Genomic DNA, 24426 nt, shown 5'->3' with positions numbered 1-24426 from the left:
ATATATATAAATTTTAAAAATTTTGTGAGGGTACCACCTCTGGTGCCAATGTGGGGACCCATAGCCTCGGAGAAGAAAATAAAAAGTATTCAGAGGAGACCTTGTGGTTTCTCACTGAACACTAATATTATCTTCTCCTACCACCCCCATTCTTTTGTATGTACACATATATATTTACTTTATTTGAACTTTGAAATATATATATATATATTTATATATATACACACACACACATATGCATCCGTTTATCTTCCTAAATCACTGTTTATATATCCATGTCTCTAATCTACGTCTATCATTCTGTTGATATCTCTTTCCCTATCTTAATGGCTAGGGTTTATCACTTCATCTGAAGCCTGACCCTAGAAACGGATTTATTTAATACCCCAAGAAGAAGAAATTGCTGCAAGTGGTGATTTAATGAATTGCCTGGTTGTCGGCGTTTCCTTGATTCCGCATCTGTTAAAGTTAGCTCAGTAGGATCTCCCTTCCTCTCCTTGTACATCTATCTTTTTCTTTTTTGACTTTAAAGCTTCGTCCGTCTCCACAGTTTCCCCATATATCACCGGGGTCCTCGATTAAGTTCCATCCTTCTTCTGCAGTACCCATTTGTCTCCCATTTTCTGCATATCCACCACCGCCTTGAATCCCATCACCAAACATGTTGGTGAATCTCTATTCCCCTTTACCTTTCAACAATTCTCCTTCCGTTTTCACCCTTTAAGACTTTCTCTACACCCTCCCAATTCTCCTATCATTTTTAACCTTTACTTCCACTATTTCAACTCTTATTTTCTTCGAGCCCTAATTCTATCATTTCAACCCATTCCATCACCTCTTAACTTCTTTTCACCGCTCTCCAACCCTCTCTACCTCTCCCCAATCCTCTCTATCGCCACCAGGATCCGCAAAGAATCTCATAGATATTCAAAGGGTTCCATTTCCTCCTTAACATCAGTTATTGGAAAGTTTCATCGCCAGCAAAAGGATATTATTTTAAATATACTACGCTTTCTATGGATGAAAAAGGCCGCTTATAATTTATATTATATTAGTGTTCATTTTATTCTCGTGCACGTTTCATATTTGTTTCCCGGTAACACAGCAGGCTCCAGGGAAGGCTGTTATTTGGCTCGGTGCTCTAAGGCTGCGTTGTTGGTGCTTCCCCAGCGCTGGTTATTGTACTGTATTTACTCTTTGTGCTGGCAAAATCGAGCTATTAGATCTTGGACTCCGCCTTTGTGTGTGTGTGTGTGTGTGTGTGTGTGTGTGTGTGTGTGTGTGTGTGTGTGTGTGTGTGTGTGTGTGTGTGTGTTTGTGTGTGTGTGAAAGTGTGTGTTTGTGTGTGTATGTGTGTGTGTGTGTGTGTGTGTGTATGTGTGTGTGTGTGTGTGTGTGTGTGTGTGTGTGTGTGTGTGTGTGTATGTGTGTGTGTGTGTGTGTGTGTGTGTGTGTGTGTGTGTGTGTGTGTGTGTGTGTGTGTGTGTGTGTGTATGTGTGTGTGTGTGTGTGTGTGTGTGTGTGTGTGTGTGTGTGTGTGTGTGTGTGTGTGTGTGTGTGCGCGCGCGCGTTTACGTGTGTGCGCGCGTTTACGTGTGTGCGCGCGTTTACGTGTGTGCGCGCGTTTACGTGTGTGCGCGCGTTTACGTGTGTGCCTTTTCGGGCTAGTTAAAGTGCTTGAGTTAGTGTTGTCCCAAACACATACAAGCATACACATACGAGCTATAGTATAACAAAATAAAGGACTGCTGTCTATAAAATATTTTAACAAATTATTACATTTTACGGCTTTCTGGGTGAAGATCACAAGCCAGACTCAAAGGCTTTCAACCTGTATTCAAGATCAAAGTCTTACTTCAGGTTAAGATTTACCAGCAAGCCCTAATGAATGCCTATCTCCAGATAAATCTCCCTCTTCCTCTTTCTTTATCCCTGTTTTCCTTAGCCAATCTGTCTACATGGCTCTTATTTTAAAACTAAGATTAGGAAGATATATGAGTAACAGTAGCATGTAAATTTCTCCCAACTGAGAGCTAGTCCTTGGTTATCTAAGTCACCTGCGCTTACTTGTCGCTGTTTAAGATATCAGGGATATATTGAAAACAATTTACCCAGCAATACGGGTGGTATAGGTTAAGGAATCTTTGGTAAAAGTTAAACACATTGACTTATTACTATTAATCAGCAGAGTGCATTGTTATCGTGAAGGCAAAACAGGGAAGAAACACGTGACTACAGAGCCTCGTGCCTGGACACAAATACCACACAGGTGTTGGGCAGTGCTGGTGTGTGAGAGTGGCACTGTTCCCGTGATTCAGTGACAGCTAGTGGTTGGGGGCATTACCAACCTGCAGCTGCAGATGGCGAGCAGCACAAAGGATACTCGCAAGACCTTCGCCTCGTCTCCCAAGATTCGCCGACACTCTCCTCTGAGAATGAAAGAGCAATTAAATATAGCAAAGGCATGATCAGAGCGAAGTGTTGATTGTTGGTGATCTTTGATCTCTGCAAGATCATCTTCTATGCTCCTGACAGTGTTAAACCCTGGCAGTCAAAGACCAATATATATATTAATGAGTCATTTTAATATTAATGAGTCACGTCACGTTAATGAGGAAGGTCTCCTCAGTTTTACCTGTATTATTTTCCCCTAAGATAAGTCTGTTCTCTTTTGTATCTGCCGCCGTGCTTCTGTTGTGACTTTATAAATTATAAATGCATTTTACAGTTCACTCACAGTGTTTATTTAGGAAGAGTGACCTATAAGAGGATTGTGGACTGGTGTTCATGTGATAAATGCTGTTTGGTTATTAGTTTCCTTCACCAGTGTTAATTTTTGCTTGGTATATTGCGGGTGTAAATCCTTGCTTCTGTCAAACGGGAGTATTGGATATTAAAGTAATGTCCAGAGGCAATATCATTTGTTATGATTCTGGGAAATGGAGTTTTGTTAATAAATAGATTGTTACCAATATGCATTTATATCCTGTGGGATTGGTGAGGGTGTAGCAAATTTCTGGACGTTAAACTTTTGGAGTGCATCCCTGGGGGCCAGGCCCAGCATCCTTGTCAACTTGACAAGGATGCTGTTGTTCTAGTTGTGTTAAGCTGTGGCCTATTCCACGAATTAGTGGGTAATTTGAGATGATTCTGACTGATGTTAGTCGTTATGCAAATACCCATTTAAGTCACTATTTTACCGCCCATAACATGGTATCAGCTGTACAGCATAAGTTTTGGTACCAGAGATACGATGTGTTTCGTCACTGAGGAAGACATTCCCCAGTTACAACTACTTTATCAATTCATATACCCTTGGAACATTACCACAAAGTGAGTTGCTTTTAGTTCGTTTCATTAATATTTCCCCGAGTGCATGCTCTCAAGGGCTGTTAATAATTACCTGAAGGACAGCCTCAAATGCTTTTATTTGTGGTTTCTAACCAAAAGACCATAGTTCCCCAACCTGTGCCACAACACAGCTAATCTGTTTTCATCAAGTGACTGATACTGCAGGGTAAGATTCAATCTAACACAGTATGGTGGCTACTCAGTAATAGATTGTGTATCATTTGTAATTTATAAAGGAAAGTCATATTATCTGTGCTAGGCACAGTTGGTAGAATGATAGGTAATGCAACTGGTCCACACGACTGCCTGTCAGTCTTGGTCTGACGACTGCCTGTCAGTCTTGGTCTGACGACTGCCTGTCAGTCTTGGTCTGACATTATATGTTGTCATTATCTTGATTTTTTGTTGGTTGATTTACGGAGGCAATAGACTAAAAAACAATTAACGTTAACCATTTTTATATATATTTTTTTTTACTTTTTTTCAATTAAACGTGCCAATATTTGAACACTTTTTTTAATATTAGCTAGAATCTTGCCAATTCAGAGATATAGTTTTTTATTGAATGGAAATCTCTTTCAAACATTAACAACTAACCACCAGACTTTGGAGCCCACTATTTCTTATGTCAGTTAGATTTTTGTTTCACGTCGAGAGAGCAAAGCATTAGACTTTTTCCTTTTACCGACAAACTCGCTGGCGCAGACCGAAAAGACGTTTTTTGTACGCAGTCCAAAACCTTTTTTTGAATCTGGAATCAATTGTCAACAGCGCCAAATGCCAAACCATTGGCTGGTCTCAAGGTTTGAAGTACCATACATCCTTACCATACGTGTGGTACAGGATGTGGTAGTGACAGTTAAAATGCATTTAATAAAAATAGCCTAGATTTATCGAAAGTTAATTTGGTTAGCCCCTTATCCCTGAGACCTGTACGTGGCGCATGCACTAGTTCACAGATCTTGAGGCTTGCGTATAACGAAAAAAAAATAATAATATTTTGCTGATGATCAGGAATGATAACATTGATGGGATGGAAATGTACATTGTACAGAATTACTGAAGCTTTCTCAACTGTTCTTCCATGTTCATCTATGCCTATTAGAATTCTATACAGTACACCAATTTATATAATTTAACATTCTCTGTCGCCTCTCTCCTGTCTGCCACTTCCCTCTTTCCCATTCTCTAGTTCTGTCACTCTCCTCCCTACTTCTCTTCCACAGCATCCCGCCCCACTGACTAGCTGGTTGAGATTCTCACATGCTTGGCTTCACCTACGCTCAACCGCTCTGCAGTGATTGCGAATCCCAGGTTGCCTGCCTTTGAGAGCCTGATCTCTCTAGCACTCTCTCTCTCCCGAACCTCAGAGAACACGAGCCAAGGCTTTCATGTGTGCCCTGATGCTTTGCAGGGCTTGTAAGTGCAAGTGTGTGTATGTGTATGTACTCTTATAAATGTGCTTGCATGGTTTAATGTCAGTTCCAAAACCCCCTTAAGTCTTTCGAGCCATTTAATAGTTTAAAGCATTTACTGCAATTTAATGCAAATAAATATTTCGGAAGACTTGGTTTCAAAGACTTTATAAAATTCACTTCACTTTTTTGCAACTTGTGGTAATTATAAATGCAAGGAACTTACATTCCTTAGTAAAGGGATTCTTTCTGATATATTTTTGACTCATTCCTGTATATAATCATTTATTTGCCCTCCCCCTAATGTCTGATATTCATTTGCACATTGCTTCTCTTTTGTCTAGCTTATTTTGTCTCGACTGTCGATTCTTCTTGCATCTTTATTATGTGGTTTCAAACCCTCCCCCCTCCTTCTCAACCTTCTAATGCTTCTGTCTTCCTCTGTGGTTTGGTCTAGTTCTCTCAGCCATTTAACATAACTTGGTTCCCCCTCAGCCTTTCAACTTTGCTCAGTTCCGTCATCCGTTTAAGTTAGTTATGTTCTATCAGCCTTTTAACTTAGCTCAGTTACCTAACCTTAGTTACCTTATATGTGTATATTACTCTCATTATTACTATAATTCTAGATCATTTGTTTCGTCTCTATCTCCTCTAAACGAACATAAATTTCTAGAAGTATTTTAATCCAAGTTCCTAGAGGTCGTCAGCCTCTAGTATCGTGTGGAACAAGTTCCATTGTGACCTCTGACCTTTGACCCACACTCCCTCACCCGAGACACTGCTTGACTTGTCAATGTTCAATAGTGAAGCAGGTCTGACCTTATTCAAAGACAAGGTTTACTCTCCTGTCTTCTTCGCAAGGAGAGAGAGAGAGAGAGAGAGAGAGAGAGAGAGAGAGAGAGAGAGAGAGAGAGAGAGAGAGAGAGAGAGGGAGAGAGGGTAAGAATGGGAAAGAGATACCTATTAACAAAGAAAAATAGGGTGAAAAGGAAAAGAAAGCGGAATGAAAAAGCAAATAAAAAACTTCATTCATTGGTGGCTTTACACGACGTCTCAGAATAACATTTACACGAGAAACTCATATAAATAGCGTAACACCTAAACATTATAAACCTGCTCTCTATAACCTTATTAAATTTAAAAAAACCACAAGCTTTATTTGAATCCGATATATAATCATTACAGTGTTGGATGGAGTAAACAATTGTACAGCCCTAACAAAAATTTCAGCTTATAAATAGATAAGCGAGATATGATTTTAAATTTATGTTATAAGCTATACCAATAAAAGACAAATTCACGGATGATATAAACCAAATGCACTATTAAGTTACAGAAATTTACACAACTTCAACACTTTAAAGCATCAAACACTGAGACAAGCCTGTACCAAAAATAAAACAGAACATACAACTCATGCAATATGTAATCGATTTCAACTGCAACTTCCTCGCTCCAAATTTGCAAATCTCCAAACGGGCTCCTACCCATTTTCCAACTTTCTCTGCTGACAAGCGGTTATAGTCTTTCCTTGAGACCTGCTACACCTTAATATACTTCATCCACTCCCAAGTTACATTGCCTAAGACTCAAGCTGATACCTCTGGGAAATTCCGAGTGGCCAGTGAGAAATGAATATACCTGCAAAAAGAGCTCGATCGCTGTGCCTGTCGGATGGGTGTGTCCCTTCAGACAAAGGGCGCGAACCCCCTCCTCAAGTGCAGTTGGACGGAAAGAGAAGAAATGGATAGAAAGGAAAGAGAAACTTCAAGAAACTTCGAGGAAACACCCTGTGTAAAACCCTGGTTGAGTCTCGGAGAGGCTGCAGGATCCAGTAAGTTCAGTAGAACTTCGGTTTCAACTCTTTTGACCATGTCGTAGCTCAGTCGGTTAAGGCAGCGTCTGGGATGCTCTTGGACGCAGGTTCGAATCCTCGTCACGGCCCTTTTGGATTTGTTCATAAGATGAGGTATCTAAATGAAATGAATGGAAGAGGTAGATAAGGATGAAAGAGCAGGGAAAAAGCATCTAAAACGAAGGACAAAGGGAAAGAAGGTGGGAAGAGGTAAAGGCAAAATGAGAGTAGAGAAAGAGCTAAGACAACAGGTCAAGCAAATTAAATTAGAATATAATGGAGAAAAAAAAAAGAGAAAGACGTACATAGCTGTGCAGAGAGAGAGAGAAAGAAAGAAAGAGGAGAGGGGAAGAGAGAGAGAGAGCGAATTCCAGTAAACCATCAATTGGGACACAAATGCAAATCCAAACACAAGATGAAATATTACTTCCATGAAAACTCTGATTCGAGAATGAATAAAATTTAGACGGCATGCAATTCCTGGTTTCTCCTTACGAATATATTTTTGCCATTTAGCGAGATTTATGATAGTAATCCTTTCAGTGCGGGTAAGGAGATTTGTTGTGTGTGTGTGTGTGTGTGTGTGTGTGTGTGTTAGAGAGGGAGAGAGAGAGAGAGAGAGAGAGAGAGAGAGAGAGAGAGAGAGAGAGAGAGAGAGAGAGAGAGAGAGAGAGAGAGAGAGAGAGAGAGAGAGAAAGTGGGATGAATAAGAGTGAATAAGAAAAAGAGTGAGAAAAAAGGGAATATACAGTACTGATCTCCGATTTGGATATCTGGTAAGAAAGGAGAATGAGTATCTACTCAAAGTTTCAAGTGGATTGAGTAGATTAAGAGAGATAAAACAAGCAGCCCTCTCTCATGAATCTCCAATCCTTCAGTTTGGAAAACTTTCTCCTTTGTCCAAGAGGCAGGTTGACAGGGTGAGAGGCAGATTACGTTCGGCGAATAGACTGAGAAAGGACTATACCCCTTAAGTCAGAGAAACTCAATTGTACTGTAACATCGTAGACCGTCGGACACTGTAGTGAATGTATTGGATTCTTTCCAACACATTCACTGATGGATATCGTAAGCGGCATCGCTCGGACAGGCGTTGGGTTCGCCAGCCTCAACCGGGTTCCTTATGGAAAGGTTCCTCATCTTTGGATACTGTGATTGAACCCGGCATTGAATCCGATTGATTATTTCATTTTCAAAAACGGGTTTCTTGCAGGAGTTCTGGCGCGTAATCGTCACGTCATCGTCATCTTGCCTTGACGTCCGTCTACGTTGACAGTGCAATATTTTGATGTGTAAGAATGCCTGTAATCAGTGCCTTACATTCGAGATTTGCACTTAGCGAAGATACAGTGGCACTGACTGGGACTACAGAAGGGCCTAAACTAAATAACGAAGAATCACATTGATAGTCATCTGATTGTCGAGACGTTATCGATAACGAGTCCCAAAGTACTAGGTTCTAGGTTGCTAGTACTAGGAACCTAGTACTAGGTTCCTCCCTATTCTTGTTGCTTTCCCTGAAGGTATAGAGGCTTTCTTAGCAATAGTTCCCAATGAAACCCGAAAAAAGGCTACGAGAAAACCTGGATAGAGTGTAAATGTTCTCCTGAATATTACTCAGCAAACACATAAGCGAGAAAGACTAGAGGCCGGACACAAATTAACAAACGGGCAGGCTAAAAAAAAAGTATTCTGGAGCCGGACAGAAATAAGGTCGCAATATACATTCCACGAAAGTTACATCTTCAGGCGGACATTAACTCGAGAACATCAATGACATCTGACAGGTTGATCACCATAAGTTCGGTTATGTTATCAGGATCCGGATTCAGCCACATTTTCCGAACCCCGAACACGGCACGTCTGACTATTTCATGTGCACAAGTAGAGAACACCTCACAAGTGAAAAACGAGACAGGAAAGAGTAAGCATATATATATATATATATATATATATATATATATATATATATATATATATATATATATATATATATATATATATATATATATATATATATATCACTAAACCAGTGCAAGAGCTAAGACGCATGAGTTATAAGGATACATATTAAATGAACTAGACCCGACATCGCTGAAGAGAGAAATACGAGGCTTGATCAGGAAAGCACTTCTCCCTCGTTCGCCTCCGTGCATCCAGCATCAATGAATAACCTCAAGGCACAATAATTGGTGGATCGCATTCTGGGTAAATCAGACCGCACTAATATCTGACCCTGATCCAGTACTTGACTACATAACTAAATTCCCAATACACAGAGGACACAGGGGGAGCAGGCAGTGAATACCAAGATTGTTTGATATCAAATTAAACACGGACAAAAAAATCTTTAAAATGTATAAAAAGCATGAATGAGGGCGTGAGGGTGATGGTGGTGTTAGCCAGCAACTCAGTAAACTAGAAAAATAAAGGTAAAGTTGGTCTGTTTAAGAGTACTCAGCAGCTGGAAGAATGAGAGTAGAAGAGGTGATCGAGTATAAAAACATATAGATTCAAGATTATGGGTTAAGGAGCAAGTGGGGCACAGCGAGGCCCAAGAACTGACGTTCGACCTGCAAGCACACAGAGATGTATGCACAGATATACACAAAAGAATATAAGTAGCTTATATACCTTTATAGCATATTTGCCAAGATTTTAATCTTATGCTCAATAAAAGATTCATTGTGATGATTTCCCGCCTGTACCTAATTTTGAACATTTTCATTATGACGTTGTTGGTAAATTCATGCAGTAAAAATGGAAAGTTTCTGATGAAAATTAAACTGGGTTGATGGAGAAGAAGATTGTGTTTGCTTTTTCCAAGATGAGGAAGGAAAGTCATTGGTTGGGACTTGGTTCCTCTTTGCTTAAATAAATTCTAAATACCTCAAAGTCCGACATATTTCGCCATAGTAAAAAAAAAAAAAAGACAGATGTTTGGTTTGTGATGGTTAGATAAAAACAAAAGAATAACGAAAACTACAGAAGATAGCCATACGAGGCTGCTCCTATTCATATCCATCCAAAATTAATTCATATTTACGTCTAATTTATGTTTGAAACCACCTGGCGATCGTTCATCTGTTATGTAACCCATTAAGTTGTTCCACAGATTAAAATTAATTTTAATTAAAATTTAAATTATATAATATATATATATATATATATATATATAGAAATATATATATATTGCATATATATATATATATATATATATATATATATATATATATATATATATATATATATATATATATATATATATATATAAATATATATATGCAACAATGATTGCGAAAACACTGATCTAAGTATGCGGAAAAACCACATGTGAAAAATAGAGAAAGCTAAACGCGTTTTCGGCTCAATTCGCCTTCATCAGAACATTTTTTAATCATTCTAAAATGCTCTGATGAAGGCGAATTGAACTCTTTGAACGGGGTGAGAATAACTTAAGCCACCTCATCTCTTTTTGTGTATTTGTACCCCAACAAAGTTATTCCAATTGCAATTGCAATTGCAATTTGAGCTTCAAACCCCACAACATTTGCCAAACTCCCTGGTCAATATTTAATGCTAGGTGAACAGTTGCATCAGGTCAAAGGAAACTCAACATTTAAATTGAACCTTATGTTGTACTGTTATCTGTAGGAGAACGCGTATACTTAACATTTTTGGAATACCAATTTTGGCTTTTAGCATTTCAGGTACAGAATGCTCTTAATTGTTGAAGCGAATCTCTGCGTTTTGGTTAGCAGTCAGTTGTCAAAATGAGCTCCATAATTTTGCCTATCTTTGATGATACGAGCGTCCAATTTGCTCTGTTCTTCCAAAGGGACTCTCTCTCTCTCTCTCTAGTAATTACATGTCGCACGTTGTGATTGCTGTATTTGTATTTAAAGTTGTATAAAAGATTAGTGTTGGGGGTATGCCTTTTGTTGTCTTTGTAAAATGCACACAGACCAGCCACATCTCTTCTGTGTCTTAGAGTCTGAATGTTAAGTACAAAATCAGATGAACAAAGTTTGCTTCACTAGATGCGTAGCTTCCTCGATTTTAAATATTTTTATTCAATGTTTATGCAAGTTAGAAAAAGAAAACCAGGTATACAAACACATATGACAGAAACATAGAGAGATTGACAGAAAGATAGACATAAACGATCAAGCAAACGGATACATTTGTAGATTTTAAGATTTAGGTGAAAATTTAGGTGCTTATTTGTCAAGATCTCGGTGGTCGTGTTATATCGACGGGAGTGAGGTAAGCTTTAGCCTTCCCGGAAACTCTTTCTTTCCTTATAATTTTGTTGCTATCAAAGTAACATATTTTTCACCATCATTCCCTGACATGCCAAGAAAGTACGACTTCACATTAAAGCAACAATCCACAGTAGCCTTTGGAACGAAATGTACGACAGAGCATTGGACGCGGGCTCCAGAATGAATCATTTTTTACCGTTTGTCCTCCAAAAAGATACTACCTAAAAGTACTATGAATAGAGTCTACAAAATATAGACTGTTGTAGCCCCTCAAACTGGTCCACGTTTTGAGCAAATAATTACGTAGATAGTCCGAGAAAGACAACAACACATCCTACGTCTTTATTGGCCTAGTATAGTACATACGTGAATGATTAAAATCAGGCCTATGATTGTATATGCTAGGCCTCAGACTGCTAATTTTGTCCTTCATCTAGAGACAATATTAGATATATTGATTGTCGCCCACGATAATACGTCAGTATATGGCAACCAACTAAGAAAAATGAATCATCCATACTGTCTAATAAAGTGATTTATCTCAACATAAATCTTGCATGTTATATATTGGGGATATTTATATGGAGAAAGTTAAAGACAAACATGTTAGCCGACGAAAATTTGCGTATTTTGGGTATTACGAGTAATTTAAATGTTTACAATACAAGTTGGAATTGAAAGAAGCCCGTCTCGAGCCATAGTTTCGAACTGAGTCAGACAAACAAAGGCACAAAATACAGACAATTGGAGACGAGAATAACTCATATTTTGAACATACACATCGTGAGCACTCCGGTCCATTGTTTCGACAATTAGGTAAAATAATGATATATCATCGTCGTTCAAGTTACTTACAATGTTTTGAACAGCAAACCCAGCGATTTGTTCATTGTTCCTTTACTGTTCATAGTTAACAGTTAACGGAACAGTGAACAATGAACTCTGTGTATGAACCCAATTACACATAGTAATATTGAATCAAGTAAAAAATATTTTAAACTTCGTGCAGCAAACATTAATAAAATATTAGGAGATTTAAAATCTTAATATATTCTCAGACGGTTATATTTATATATATTTTGATTTACCTAATTCTTTATGATTTCATTTATTTTATCAATACTTTGGTACTTTGGAAATTGATATGATTCAGTTAGTGGTTAGATTGTTTTCCCACTCCCTTCTGCCCCCTTCGTTCAATAATTTTCCCTATCCGTTCCCCCCTTCCCACCCTAATCTCCTCACTCCCTTTCCATATTTTCCGCACCTGTCTATGTCATTCTCTCCTCGACCTCCTTTCGTGTACATTTCCCTCTCCTGTACGTACTCTCCCTCCCTCCCTCTCTCGCTCCCTCACTCCCTCCCTCCCTCTCTCCCTCTCTCCCTCCCTCTTTGAAGCTTTCTTCATCTTATTTTTATTCTTATCTCTTCCACCATCTCTCCTTTCTACCTCATTAAATCTCATGACTTTCGCTGCTTCCTTTCTTCACTCTCTCTCACCTGTCTTTCATCTTCCCTCTCTCTCCCTCTAATGAGGAAAGAACTCATTAGTTCTCATTAGTTCCCATCCTCTGCCGTTCGTCTAGTTATCTTCCTCTCTTCCTCTTCACTTTCGCTTGTTCCCTTCCATTTCACTTCCTCTAGTTCGCTCCGTCCCTACCTACCTCCTGCCTTACCTCCTTTCTTACCTCCGTCCTTTACCTCCCTCCGTATCCCCCACCAACCCGCCTTAACAAGAGGCTCCGGAGGCTAAGAACAGAGACGTAGAACCCACAATTTATGCGATTTCAAGAGCACTTCAATCTTCATCAGATTTTTAAGAACTCAAGTGGCAATTGATTCTTCAACTCGCGATGGTTGTCTGAGTTAAAAAAAACTGTTACTTATATAATTGGAATATCAAGTTGTATTCCATTTTTTCCAATCTGGGATGTTTATAGGCATTTCCCAAGGTCCTTATTGGGATGGAAATGCTGAATTGAATGTCAGTTTCTTGTAGCTACTGTTATATTATTATTATTATTAGCTGTTGAATTATTAGTTTTGTTTTGTGTTATTTTTATTAACATCAATAATGGCAGAAATATTAACATAATAGGCAGATGTGTTAAAGAGAACCAATATATAGATAAAGCCTGCACTTACGAGGGTTGTAGTCCCCTTAGCACAGTGGCCTGGGTTCGAGCGATTTGTATGCCTGGGTTCGAATCATGACCAAGGAGAATTGACTAGGCGCCAGTCCATAATTGTATGCCTCGGTTTACCCAGCAGTGACTGGGTACCTGGGTATAAAACGATTGGTGGGTTGCATTCCAGGGACTGTAGTAGGTGAAGCTTACCATGAGCTATGGGAAGGAAAAGTTCTCAGCCCTGTTAATAGAAGTCAGCAGTCGTCTGTTCCTGTACTAAGCAGTGTACAAAAACGGACCCAGCGGTACAAGGCGGGCTGGCGAAAATCTATTGAGAGAGGGAGAGACGGAGAGAGAGAGCAGGGGAGGAGGGAGGGAGACAGTGAAAAAAACGACAGTTCGATGAGTCTGAACCTGATTGGCTCACGTCCAACCCCGTCCAGTTCATTGACAACTAGGGGAAGAGGAGGAGGAAGGGGGAGAGATTTGGTACTGTAAAAACTGAGTAACAACAGTCAGTTAGCCGCAGCTGACGCCTCCACTTGCTTCTACAGTCTCCGTATATTTTTGTCAGAAATGATGTAAGTTCATTAATGTTCTGATTGTGTGCAGATGTTCATAATTATTCGATGATATTTGTTTAAATGCAGTGATATATAGTACAATGTAAGGGGTAGCTGCAATTGTCGAGAGGTGTTAAAATATTTTAGAAGAGTGTTTATGACTATGGTCGTACCGGTTACAATTAAGTGATTTGTTCAATTTTGTCCAATAATATGTTCATGACTGTCATTGTGTGTTTCAATACGAACACGTGATGATCTTGTGATGGACGTGGTGGTCTCCAAATTATCAGGTCTCAATTTTTGGGGGGATTGAAGGGTTTTATTGTGCTAATGGTTGTTCGTACACAACTGATACAACAACGATAATGTCTGGTCGTCGGTCGCGGCTGCGAGATGTGATATAGGCAGATCCTGAAACAAGGAGACTTCACAGTATGCTTCACAGATATACTCTGGTATCTAAAACTCTCCCACCAGAGCTAAGATAGTGATGATATTGTGCCCATGTTAATTTAAATCGTGTCCTCGTTACTCGAATCCAACATTTAACATTCCAAGAGTTTGGAAAAAATGAAGAAGCGTTACTTTTTCACACCGAAGCTTGCTGGCAATCACGGGGACATGTGATATCAAGAATACAAGCACTGAAAGAGAGGTTTTGTGAATTATTCAAACGTGACAACAAGGAAAGTCGCCTGAATTTCTCATGATATTGTCAACTAACCAGTGGCTCACGTTGGCATACCTGAAGAACATATTCTCACGCTTAAACTCGTATAACATCCGTTTACGGCTGGTAAACCACATCGTTTTGAGTTCATGGCCAAACTCAGATCGTTCAACATGACACTGGACCTGCGGGAAGGGAAGTTCAGAGACAAAAGTCTCAACATATTTGAGACGTTTTCTGACCTTTGACATTTGACAACCGCAAAGGTTCTAGATAACAACACCTGGTGCAGGTGCCTCGCTCTGCCCTATGGATGGAGAGAGAATGTTCCTCGCACTGAGGCAGCTGGATACACAGTAAATCAGAAATTCGTCAACTGTTAGAGGGCACCTTCTCCCAAATGATATGCTAGAAAAATACTAAGAGCTTGTCAGTGACTCTGTTGCAAAATATACCATTATAACACTTTCCTTAACTAAGTTCTGGTCTTACTCTGTTGCTCCCAGGTGTTTGCCTGTGATTGCATTCTTGAACGTTGTTGAAATAGTTTTGGAACCCAAGACCGGGTATGCAGATATAGGAAAGGGTATATTTACAACAAAGTATTACAATTAAAATAAGGAGATTCGAAAGATGTACATGATCATGAGTGATTAAAACCCCAAGTAAGATTAGAAAGGATTTCTCTCACTTTCTTCTCTCTCTCTCTCTCTCTATCTCTCTCTCTCTCTCTCTCTCTCTCTCTCTCTCTCTCTCTCTCTCTCTCTCTCTCTCTCTCTCTCTCTCTCTCTCTCTCTCTCTCTCTCTCTCTCGCCCCGCACTCTATCAGATCTACTCATCTCTCAGTAAACATTTGTCTACGATCCCTGGGGAGCAGCACATAGATACAAGGGACCTGCGATCTATCTATCCAATTGAGTTGGTAATTGGCTTCTAGATGGAGTGAGATGTGCGTGCGTGCGTGTGTGTGTGTGTGTGTGTGTGTGTGTGTGTGTGTGTGTGTGTGTGTGTGTGTTTGTGTGTGTTTGCAGATGCGTGTGTGTGTGTGTGTGTACGTGCGCGCGCATTTATCATTAATGCCTGCAGGAGCGAGCTGTTAGCTCCTGGACCCCGCCTTACTAGTCGTCGGTTATCAAATATACTGACTACTGACCAAATTTCCTCCATCATGTAATTTATTGGACAGAGTTTACATTATGTTACCCCCCCCCCCCCTCACATCCTCCCAGCCTCACCCACCCCAGCCGTGAATCTCTGTCCTCGTCCGAGTTCTTTAATATTTTTCTTCACACACTTTGAAAGGTTGTTTTCGATCTGTTTGATTACGCGGCATTTGTCCTCATAAAATTACATTTTCCATGTGTTGCTTTATTCAGTTGGTCCAGATGTAGTTCCCTAGAGGTGCGTGCAGTGCTTAGAGCTCCGACTTCCGAACGTTCTAACTTTATGGCAGTGACTCAGTTCCCAATCTTTTAAACATATTTACAGCTAAAATTTAGTATTGAGATAACTTCAACGACCTCCTTGTCTAACCTATTTCATTGTTTGACGAGTCTATCAGTGCAATAGTTCTTTCTGACACCTCTGTGTCTCATTTATATCTATAGTTTCCATCTCTGCTCCCTCTTTCTGTTGTTCCTAGCTTTGAATAATGCTAATTTGTCATTTCTGCTTAGAATTAAGATATCGTTATCATATCACCTAATTTTCTCCTCTTCGGAAGTCAGTACGCTTAGTGTTTTCTTGTGGGCTCAAACTCTTTAACTTTGGAGAGAGCCATGTTGCATATCTTCGGACCTTTCCTAGTAAATATCTATTCAGATGAAGAGTCACAATAACGTTGCTGAAAAATGTTGAGTACATGTCTTTTCACTCCTGATCCTATCCGATTAACCTTTCGTTTGCCAAGGTTTCATTTTATCAGCCATTTTTCTGACAACTGCCTGTTGTGCGTCCAAGATCTATTTGCAGGGTACTACATTATATTTCTCTCATGACTGCTCTCGTTGGTTGTGCAGCGTCTGCAAATACTGATATGAAGGAGCCAGTTTCCTCTGCCAGAGCGTTGTGTATGTCTGTGTTTACTCGATTCTCTGTGCTTTCTGGGAATTTAGTTCTCAGTCTTTGTGATATTTTTTGTTTACCTACTAGTGCTTACGCTTGTTGTAGCAGCTGGGAGCGAGATATAAATCTTTGGGCATTGCCTCCTATGTATTGTATCTTGTTTTTCTGCACTTGGTGATGTAAAATTGCGTGTCCGAAACGTGCTTTAGAGGTTGAGAATTAACAGAGGCATTCACACAACATGTTTTATGCTTCAAGCGTGGCGTTTACTCACAACCTGCACTAAATACTAGTAATTTCTGGCATCTGCAGTTTCAACTGTAACAGCATTCCACCTGTGAGCTAGCGTTATTCCTTTCCTCTTCTGATAAAAAAATGTCGGCTTGAGCAGTATCTCATACGTGGTGATCATATCACATTTTTGACCTTCTGTTTTAGGTCGTTCAAGTTCTCTTAATCTATCCACATAGCTCTATTATCTCTGGTTCTAATCCCGTGGTCATTTTCTGACCTTTCACGAGGTGAAGATGCCAAACTGATGTTGCATATTCAAAGGCTGGCCTGTGTATAATGATCTGATATTTGAAAGTTTTGCTTATGTTGTTAATGTTAATATATTTATGTAGGTTATCTGCTGTTAATGCTGGAGTTATGACCACTCCCAGTGGTTTTTTTTTCTGACTTTCGAAGTAGCTGTCCTGGTACCGTGCACCGTTCTTAAGTCCTCATGTTCTTCTTTGTACCGTGCACCTTTATACAGTGCACCGTGCATTGGAACAAGGTCCTATATTTTACCTCGTACGGTGTACCATATTCTAGCCAACTATCATTCTTCGTACCGTGTACCGTCCTTCCTCGTATCATCCTACTGGTCACCTATCCTCTCTTGTACCACGTATACTTCAGGCTCCCCATCTTTCCCTGTTCCCCCCCCCCCTCGGCTGGTCGCCTATCCACCCTCCCAAACGTCATTTTATTTACACTTGCTGGGATTGAACTCCAGTTACCACTTCTCACCCCAAGCTGCTTGATGTCTTCACGTATGCGCGTGCATGTGTGAGTGAGACTTCTGGTCACAATTCAAGACTTGCAATCTTATAATAAAAGGAGACTTGAGGTGCTGAAGGCCCTTGCCAGAGCCTCCCCAACAGGTGAGTGCCAAACACAATAATAAAACTGATACAGAAGAGCGGAAATGGATTCTATAAAGAAACACACCAGCAACAATAAGATATATAATATACATATATATAATATATGGATGGAAATTTCCATGAATATCATTGGAAATAGCGACCAATGAAAAGAACAGAAAAATCACCAAGGGATAACACAAAAGAAAAACAAAAGGTCCATTTATTCCGTAAAAATGTTTATTTTCAGTGAATGAGGGATTTTTTATATATTTTTATTTTAACTGTTGAGAAGATCTGCGAGTATAGGATGGAAATGTGAGTGTGTGGAGATATTGAAAGAAGAGACCTGGGGGGTCCCATGACCCGAGCATGTGATGTGCGTTTGAAGATGGTGTTTAAGGGGTGATGGATCCCTTGCACACTCCCCTTGTTCCTTGGTCTTCCCTTTGCATGGTCTTTCTCTATGTCACATTTACTGGTGTAAGAGCACACAGAAGTGACCAGTGGGGAAGAGAAAGTGACACTATGCTCACAGCTCGTCCTGGTGTGATCTGGAATGGTAAGCTGGTCTCCACGGTCCTTCTCCATGCTCTATATCTTTACCCACGCTCCTCAAACCGCATCCATGCACCTTCACGCTCCTCCACACTTCTCTACGCTCCTCCACACTCCTCAGCGCATCGAGGCGCACTCAGTGGAGTGCGGTGGGCTCACTAAGATGACGTGATGTCAATGGCCCGGTGTCCATGCCAGTGACGCTGCTATGGACGCTGCGACCCGATCTTCCCCCACACTTCATGTCTAGCGATATTGACGCTGTCGATCACAGCATAAAGATTCCGCTGGTTTATTTACAAACAAAATGACATTTCCATCACCTCCTGGTTCATACGCTTTTGGTTAGACAAAAACCTATCTTAAATTTGACGCAGGTCAACGACATCTGATATGACTATCCTCGACAAACACCCAAGAAACCGACAGACGCCTGACAGACCTTCACCACACCAAACAATAAACAAGTTAATAATAATATTTTATGTTACTGTCAACATTGCCTCTAGGTTTCTCGCCTATTTCTGCCACCTGATTATTTGTTAACTTTAATCAAGGATTATCCAGCTTTTTATATAATTTTTGTTGCTGTAATTGTCTCTCACATGAGGATATTTACCACTTGAGTCTGTGCAAATTTTGCTTCTAGCTGAGGCGTTTCTATCGCTTCATTACCGACCCGTGTATATAACTTTCCGTGTTAGCATGCTTTTGGACTTGTATTGCACGAGTAATTGCTGAAATTTAATTATGTGGGTGCACTGGGCTTAACATTGAGATCTTCCATTAAAGTCTCAATTATGACTCCTGGAGGATAATAGGAGAAAATTAGCATGGTCTTAGTGAGTTTTTAGGGTGGGGGGGGGGGGGGGGTCGTTAAAGGTTGCCAGATAGCAGTTGTGTGGCAACCTAAAGTGGTGTGTCTTCGTGCCTCTGGCAAGGTGCTTACATACCACTGATTCCCTGACTCTGTGTATCCTCCTATATCCTTCCCATCCTTCATCCATAACATATCTTCTCTTCCAGCTTCATCCCCATTTTCTCTTCCCATCCAGCCTACCTCATCTCTCCACCCCCCCCCCCCCCTCTCCCACCTTCCCAACTCCTATCCTTCCCACTGTCCCCAACATGCAATCGTAATGGATCAATGGTAATTATATAGAGAATTTCCAATACCCAGATTTCCATATAATAGGCACGCTACAGAGGGGGGAGAGGGGGTAGGAAGAGGGGTTGAGATTTGATGGTGAGGAGAGGATGGAGGATAGGGAGAAGTGGGCAGAAAGGGGGAAATGGAGAAGGGGAAGATAGTTTGGATTTATGAGGGGGGAGAGGGGAGGATGGGATGGGAGATTGTGAACGATGGGATACCGGGAAGGGATTGTTGGCTTGTATCGAGCCAGAGGATGGTAATAACCAGCCAGACTATTACTATTACTATTACTACAGACGATAACAGACGATAATAGCCACACTCGACTTGGTAATGGTTCAGGACGGACCGAAATGTCGTCGTCGCTTTGTCTTCAGGTGTGTAGTTTGGTCAAGAGCCAGCCAGATGTCGGTGTACTGGGCCACACCTGCCTGAAGTGGTGTATATATATATATATATATATATATATATATATATATATATATATATATATATATATATATATATATATATATATATATATATATATATATATATGTGTGTGTGTGTGTGTGTGTACTCACCTAATTGTGCTTGCGGGGGTTGAGCTTGTGTACTGGATCAACTGGTGTACAGATTCATGTGTGTGTGTGTGTGTGTGTGTGTGTACTCACCTAATTGTGTCTACAGGTTCGAGCATTGACTCTTGGATCCCGCCTTTCGAGCATCGGTTGTTTACAGCAATGACTACGGTCCTTTTTTCCTATCATATCTAGTTTTAAAATTATGAATAGTATTTGCTTCCGCAACCTGTTCTTTAAGTGCATTCTATTTTCCCACTACTTTCACGCTAAAAGAAAACTTCCTAACATCTCTGTGACTCATCTGAGTTTCCAGAATCCACCCATGTCCCCAGTTATGTTACTATTCCGTGTGAACATTTCGTCTATGTCCATTCTGTCAATCCCCCTGAGTATTTATACGTTCCTATCATGTCTCCCCTCTCCCTCCTTCTTTCTAGTGTCGTAAGGCACAGTTCCCTTAGGCGCTCCTCATATCCTATCCGTCGTAACTTTGGGACGAATCTCGTTGCAAACCTCTGCACGTTTTCCAGTTTCCTTATATGCTTCTTCAGCTGTGGGACTACATGATGAGGCGGCATACTCTAAGACTGGCCTCACGTAAGCAGTGTAAAGCGCCCTAAATGCTTCCTTACTTAGGTTTCTGAATGATGTTCTAACTTTTGCCAGTGTAGAGTACGCTGCTGTCGTTATCCTATTTATATGGGCTTTAGGAGAGAGATTAGGTGTTACGTCCATGCCCAGGTCTCTTTCTCGCGTCGTCACAGGTAGGCTGTTCCCCTTCATTGTGTATTGTCCCTTTGGTCTCCTATCTCCTAGTCCCATTTCCATAACTTTACATTTGCTCTTGTTCAACTCCAGTAGCCATTTCTCTGACCATCTCTGCAACCTGTTCAGGTCCTCTTGGAGGATCCTGCAATCCTCATCTGTCACAACTCTTCTGTGTGTGTGTGTGTGTGTGTGTGTGTGTGTGTGTGTGTGTGTGTGTGTGTGTGTGTGTGTGTGTGTGTGTGTGTGCTGGGTATAACAATAGTTACGACCAGTAATCAAGTATAGAAATGTTCCGTATAGCTTAAGCGTGTATGTTAATTACTCTAAAAACCACCACCACCTCTCTGACGTTATTCTGGACTGAAGTCAATAATTACTGTATGATTATATTTGCTAATTCCTCTACTCATGAAACGATTGGGTGATAAGCCTGAAGCTACGAACGTTTAAATTACTAGCTAATTACATCCGGTAGAGAAAACGGGAAATTATTTTGATGGGCAAGGTAATTATATTAACTAATTTTGTTAATTATTGTAATTGAGGGAATTAGGTTGTTAGATTACAAATGTGAGCACGTTATAATATTGGATTCCATTTTGCCACATATTGTAAAACTAAATGCAACATTTCTATTGATTTTAATGTTGAATGTCATACCGCTGCTCACAACGTCACCGAAATCTTAAAAGTTATGCAAAGAGTAAGTAGCACTGTTGTAGCTCTTTTGTGCACCAGACCCAAGGTGACCCTTATTCCCAGTTGTGTTGACTCTTGCCCTTACCTCTGTGTATAGGTAAATGTTTTAAACTTCGTATCAGTCGTGATCTGATTTAATTTTAGTCCCCTTACACGCTCTCTTTCCTCTCTCTCTCCCTCTCTCCCTCTCTCTCTCTCTCTCTCTCTCTCTCTCTCTCTCTCTCTCTCTCTCTCTCTCTCTCTCTCTCTCTCTCTCTCTCTCTCTCTCTCTCTCTCTCTTTTTATTATTATTATTCCCTGTTGTTTGCTTCCTGCTTTCTCATGTTTCATCTCACATTCTAATCTGATACACTGACTTTCGCCGCTGCTCTTTTCTTATATGACTAAATAAGGGTCCAGGACGAACCTTATCCTCGTAACTTCTATTGTTTTGAGATACAGTCACATGGTCTACAGTCACATGGTCTACAGTCACATGGTCTACAGTCACATGGTCTACAGTCACATGATCTACAGTCACATGATCTACAGTCACATGGTCTACAGTCACATGGTCTACAGTCACATGGTCTACAGTCACATGGTCTACAGTCACATGATCTACAGTCACATGATCTACAGTCACATGGTCTACAGTCACATGGTCTACAGTCACATGGTCTACAGTCACATGGTCTACAGTCACATGGTCTACAGTCACATGGTCTACAGTCACATGGTCTACAGTCACATGATCTACAGTCACATGATCTACAGTCACATGGTCTACAGTCACATGGTCTACAGTCACATGGTCTACAGTCACATGGTCTACAGTCACATGGTCTACAGTCACATGGTCTAACAGACCAATCGATTTGAGAATGGTCCAGGACGGACCGAAACGTCGTCGTCCATTCACCTTCTAGTGTGTGGTCTGGTCAACATACTTTAGCCACGTTATTGTGACTCATCGCCTGCACATGGTCTAACAACCTCAAACGATCTTTCAGGATCTCACAGGATCTCACCGTTCCTTTCAGAAGCCCTTCCCGGAAATTGCAGCTCCGAGTCAATAATAGGTGCTTGTCTTGATGGTATTTAGATCTTATGATAATTAATTCACATATCCAGAGGATAGATTAATTTTGAATTGAACTGTTTACGATTTAGCCTTACAGTCAGCGAGAGCATTATATTTGTCTAAATATGTAATTTAAAGCTTGTAGTTGTGATTTTGATATATGAACAACATCACGTGGCTCGAAGCCACGTGGAATTGTTGATGACATTCAATATATTATGGAGAACATAATCGTATCTTTGAAAGTTGCTCCTGTTGAAAAGGATAGAGGCAAATGGTATGCATTTGTTCTCTATTCAGTAAATCTGAAACGTAGCTGCATACTAGACAAGCTTTACAAATGAATGTGAAAAACAACCAAGAGCTTGAGCACAACATTATTTTTTCACGCTATTTGTTGAGAGTTATTGTTGACAGAAACACAACTGTATTTTTGGTGGTTTGTTGAATACGGTCATGACAGCACAGCACAGCTGAATTTTCCAGGACGATTGTTGGAAAGAAGCAGAAGCTAATCACTCAGGTGTGGATATACACCCATTCAGTAGTGGGCCCCTCATCCTAGCAAAATAAAATGAACTAACAAGCTGATGCTAAAAGCAATTAAATTCCCCAGCGGGTTCAAGACAATACCTCCCCTCTCAACATCGTAGTCAAATATGCAATATATATATATTGGGCTGTAGGAGGAGTGCCAGGCGAGATAGCCGAGTCCAGACGACGCTACTCGTCAATATCGAGGTATTGATGGTGGACCGTGGCTCTGTGAGTTTAGAACAGTCACTGTGGCCTCGTCCGTGTACGTCTTTGAGAGAGACACGACGCGTACCTTAACCTCACAACACGGCACCAGAACAACAGAAGTAGCAGTGAACATGGAAGGAGAGACATGAAAAGAAGAGGTGGAAGTCTGCGAGAGTAACAGAGTGAAAAGGTGTTTGTGTAAGCGTACGACAGAGAGTGAGAGGGTAAAAGAGAAATCGATCGATACAGAAAGATAGAGAGAGAGAGAGAGAGAGAGAGAGAGAGAGAGAGAGAGAGAGAGAGAGAGAGAGAGAGAGAGAGAGAGAGAGAGAATGAGAGGAAACCGGAGTGAGAGGAAAAGAGGAAACAACGTGAAGATGAATATATTGAAGTTTCAAATTCCAAATAACATTAAGATTATAGATAGAAAAACTGTGATAAAAGAGAGAGACCAACGAGACTGAAAGAGTTGTAGAACAAGGAACAAGAAAGTTGTAGGAAGCGAGGAAGAATAAGAATGTGGTGGCGAACAGGGGGAGGGGACAACAAGAACGAGTAGCAAAGGACCTGTGTTTTATATATACGTTTTTTAACTTGAATTTATAATTACCAGCAAAGAAAAGAAGCCCATTAGAATTAAAAACGAAAGAAATGCTTCCTCTCTGCTGCCTGATCGTAGCGGTAAGAGAGTTGTCTCCTTCTTTCTTCAAGAGAGTTAAATTTCTTCACCGAAACCCAAGAGTGTTGGGAACTGTCTGGATATACTCGTTATGACAAACGACCCAACAAGCTTTACTCTGGATAATAAAATATAAATAAACTACTTTACGACGACGTGAGCTCCTTGTGGAGACGATATTTGCAAGTTTTATCACATTTGAGAACTCTGAAGAGCATGATGGTTTAAGTCTTCTGAAAATGGAGTTGTTATAGAGTTAAGAGGCCTCGTTTAGGTAGAAGGCATCTGGGGTCTGGAAACTAAATTTTCTAGCTTTAAATCTGATTCGGAAACTATTTATGATACCTAACTCTTATTACAAATTATTCTGAGGTAGAATAATTTTACATGAATATTCTTTATTCATTTAAAGATGACTTTAGAAAAGCACTCGTACCAAAATATCCATTCTCTCTATCAAAAAAAATAATTATAATAATTATATTTACCCCTCAAACAAGAACCGTCGATTCTCTTATTTGGATTACAAAAACAAAATTAAGTACAATCATATATTCCTTACTTCCGCTCAAAAGTACCCTGAGATTGGGTTTCAAATGCTACATCTTGAAGGAGATCTAGAACGCCTGGATGTCGCCGCTGCTCGCCTCGTCTCGGAGCAATATCATCTCAGTGCATCGTCACGGTAGAGGTTGCAAGAGTTTACAATTGAATGCTTTTGAACCCAGTGAGTAACTGAGCACAGCTCTTG

The 24426-nt window shown here is 40.3% G+C and overlaps 1 protein-coding gene across 3 annotated transcripts in view; it reads right to left on the bottom strand.

The window, feature by feature from the left end:
- The window catches only part of LOC123774476 (uncharacterized), a 274120-nt gene that overhangs the window by 129135 nt on the left and 120559 nt on the right, over window positions 1-24426 (bottom strand). Inside the window, exon 2 of one of the 3 annotated variants that reach the window (XM_069304067.1) lies at window positions 2349-2429. The exons of the other annotated variants lie outside the window; for them this stretch is intronic. Coding sequence (XP_069160168.1) covers window positions 2349-2429 — 81 coding nt within the window. The remainder of the gene's footprint in view (window positions 1-2348; window positions 2430-24426) is intronic. 3 annotated transcript variants of the gene reach the window in all.

The sequence above is a fragment of the Procambarus clarkii genome, chromosome 51 (assembly GCF_040958095.1).
Source record: "Procambarus clarkii isolate CNS0578487 chromosome 51, FALCON_Pclarkii_2.0, whole genome shotgun sequence".
Lineage (NCBI taxonomy): Eukaryota > Metazoa > Arthropoda > Malacostraca > Decapoda > Cambaridae > Procambarus > Procambarus clarkii.
The sequence above is the reverse complement of the archived record's forward strand: the minus strand, read 5'-3'. Positions and strand labels throughout refer to the sequence as shown.